General features: G+C 42.7%; 1 protein-coding gene across 1 annotated transcript; it reads right to left on the reverse strand.

The window, feature by feature from the left end:
- Nucleotides 1-981: 981 nt before the first annotated feature.
- LOC147625455 (protein TIFY 6B-like) lies at nucleotides 982-2,070 on the reverse strand. The gene is made up of 2 exons (XM_086819031.1): nucleotides 1,868-2,070; nucleotides 982-1,771 (listed from the first exon to the last, which is right to left on the reverse strand). Exons 1-2 carry the CDS (start codon nucleotides 1,997-1,999, stop codon nucleotides 1,730-1,732), a joined length of 174 nt encoding a protein of 57 aa, XP_086675157.1. The 5' UTR covers nucleotides 2,000-2,070; the 3' UTR covers nucleotides 982-1,729.
- Between the last annotated feature and the right edge of the window lie 368 nt (nucleotides 2,071-2,438).

Here is a 2,438-nt window from a genome sequence, read left to right on the forward strand (position 1 = left end):
CTTGCATTATGTATGCATAACATTAAACATATGTATATACTACTATGTGTGTATATACTATGTATGTGCATGCACATTGTATATGTGTATGTATATGTATATGTATTATAAAGATAAAGTAAGGCTTGAAAATAGTTAAAGTTAGAGTGTTTAAATTTCAAAAATTAATAATAAAAGAGAGCTAGATGGCGTTGTTTACCAGAATTCATGTTCGTTTTATGCATCGGTGTCTGACCAATCTCCGCAAAAACAACGACAGCACAGAGTGCAATCACAATTGCAAGATAGCAAGCGACAAAGAGAGCAACAGTAGGTAGATCATGAGAAAAATATAGACAACATTATGTTTAATGTAAATGAATCAACCGGTATATAAATTCTGTATCTGTCTGTTTTTTTTCGTTGCGCGTCATCGCTTAAGCGACATAATCGTCGTCAATCGTCGTCGCTTAAGCGATGACCATTGTCGCTTAAGCGATTAATCCTCGCTTAAGCGACGTTAAATAACTTTTTAAAAATTTCATTGCTTATGCGACGTAAATGCATCACCACAGGAGTCGCTACTATAGTCGCTTAAGCGACGTACCATAGCGACGCTTGTAGCGACGGCTCGAACACGTTGCTTAAGCGACACTTTTGCGTCGCTTCTGTCGTCGCTACGAGCCCATGGACTAGTAGTGGAAGTAGACATCCAATCCCGAGTGAAGATCAATGGTGATGGTCATCTCAAGCAAGGTCGAGATGAAAGTCAGTTGAAGCCACATTCAAGAATGAAGACTACATTGGAGCTAACTCTTTTCTTCTTGACAAAGTCTCATCTTGATCCGGGTGAATCTTATTTCAATGATGTTTCTATTTGATGTACCTTTCATGCATTTAGCTTAGGCTGCAACTAGGCTGTACACCTCAGCTCACAAAAAACAGTGATCATGATGTACATAATTATAGCATGCAATAAGACCATATCCATCTCTTCCTCCTTGTGCTCAACAGTTAGCATTAAGGGGGAGTGTTGGACTATAATGCCAACAGTCCACACAAGTGTGAAGCCGAACACCTAGCCGATATGAAGAGGCATGCAACTACTATATGTAACCCTTTTCCATGCAACAGTAATATAGCCTTTTAAGTCTTTCTGTGTGCGCCTCCCTGCGTATCTTTGGTTCTATGTGTGTTTGCAGCATGCACAGTTTTCCACATAGAGGTGCTGTGAACGTGCGCGTGTGCCCGATAGGGGGAGAGACAGAGGAGATCAGGGGGAGTGGGAGTGCAATATACCAGCTTGGGATCACTTGATTACAAGCTGAGGCTGCTGCTTCTTTTTTGCTTGTGTGATCGTGTGTGCAGATGGACGAGGAAGTTTAGAGGATCTAAACGCACCCCACCAACATTAAGAAGTATTTGTAATACCGAGCTTTGCGATTGCCTGCATGGGCTTAGGCGAGGGTCTTCCCTCACTACCTGCAGTACTGACATTCCCATTGGAGAGGGTATACGTTAAATTTCGGGGTGCCACGATACATGGCACCTTGCGGGCCCAGTCACCCTATCAATGGCCGAACGGGCCCATGTCTAACCATGTGTCCATAAGATGTTATGGATATGTGTGCATATCATGAGCGTGCACGCGGTGCAGTGGATAGATGCTTCGCTTCCCTTGGCAGCGACCTGGGTCCGAATCCCAGCAAATGCAAGGACATGTGTCTATTCCTCTTTTGCACCCCAAAATTTAACATAAGCCATTGGAGAGAAGCAGCATAATAGCATGGACCTGCAGTGGAGGCCAATTATGTTAGACACAGCTTCTGGGTACTAGAAGAAATTGAAACAATTAGGGTACAACAATCAGGTACTTATACATGATTACCTTGTCGGCCGAAACGTCGTCGTAGATGTTCACCCTGCCCAAGTAGAAGATTGTAAGCTGGGCAGCTCGACCGATATTGGGGGCTTGTTCAGGAGTGCACCCTGAGGAGGCCGAACATGAGATCCTGCCCATCAGACGTAGGGTTTCTGCAGGTCCTCCTGACAAAAAAACAACTGCCGGGATGAAGAAGCCTAGTCTCCGTGAATTTGCGGGTGTGATAGAAAGACTAAGCGTGGCAAGCTCAGCACCTTTAAATAGATAAATAAATAAATGTTCCAACACACATTTGTTTAATTTTGACCATCTTAGTACTAAGTGCTCGTGTGTGCCATGTGCTCTCATCTCCATGGCGCCTAAAGAAAAACGTGCCGACACTGACTTGTAATTCACCAAGTGATTCGATTGGTTGGTCGTGTGCAGTAAGAGCCAAATTTCGCTTTCTCGATGGTAGCACACGCAACAATGTTCGAAAAACAGTATTTTCCTAAAAAGTGGAAAACCTTTATCTAAAATTTATGAAATTATTTATTTAAAAAATCTTGAAATATGAAGGTTTTAAGGTTTTTGTTCT

This window comes from Cibotium barometz, chromosome 24 (genome assembly GCF_041138505.1).
Source record: "Cibotium barometz isolate CiBa-2024 chromosome 24, ASM4113850v1, whole genome shotgun sequence".
Lineage (NCBI taxonomy): Eukaryota > Viridiplantae > Streptophyta > Polypodiopsida > Cyatheales > Cibotiaceae > Cibotium > Cibotium barometz.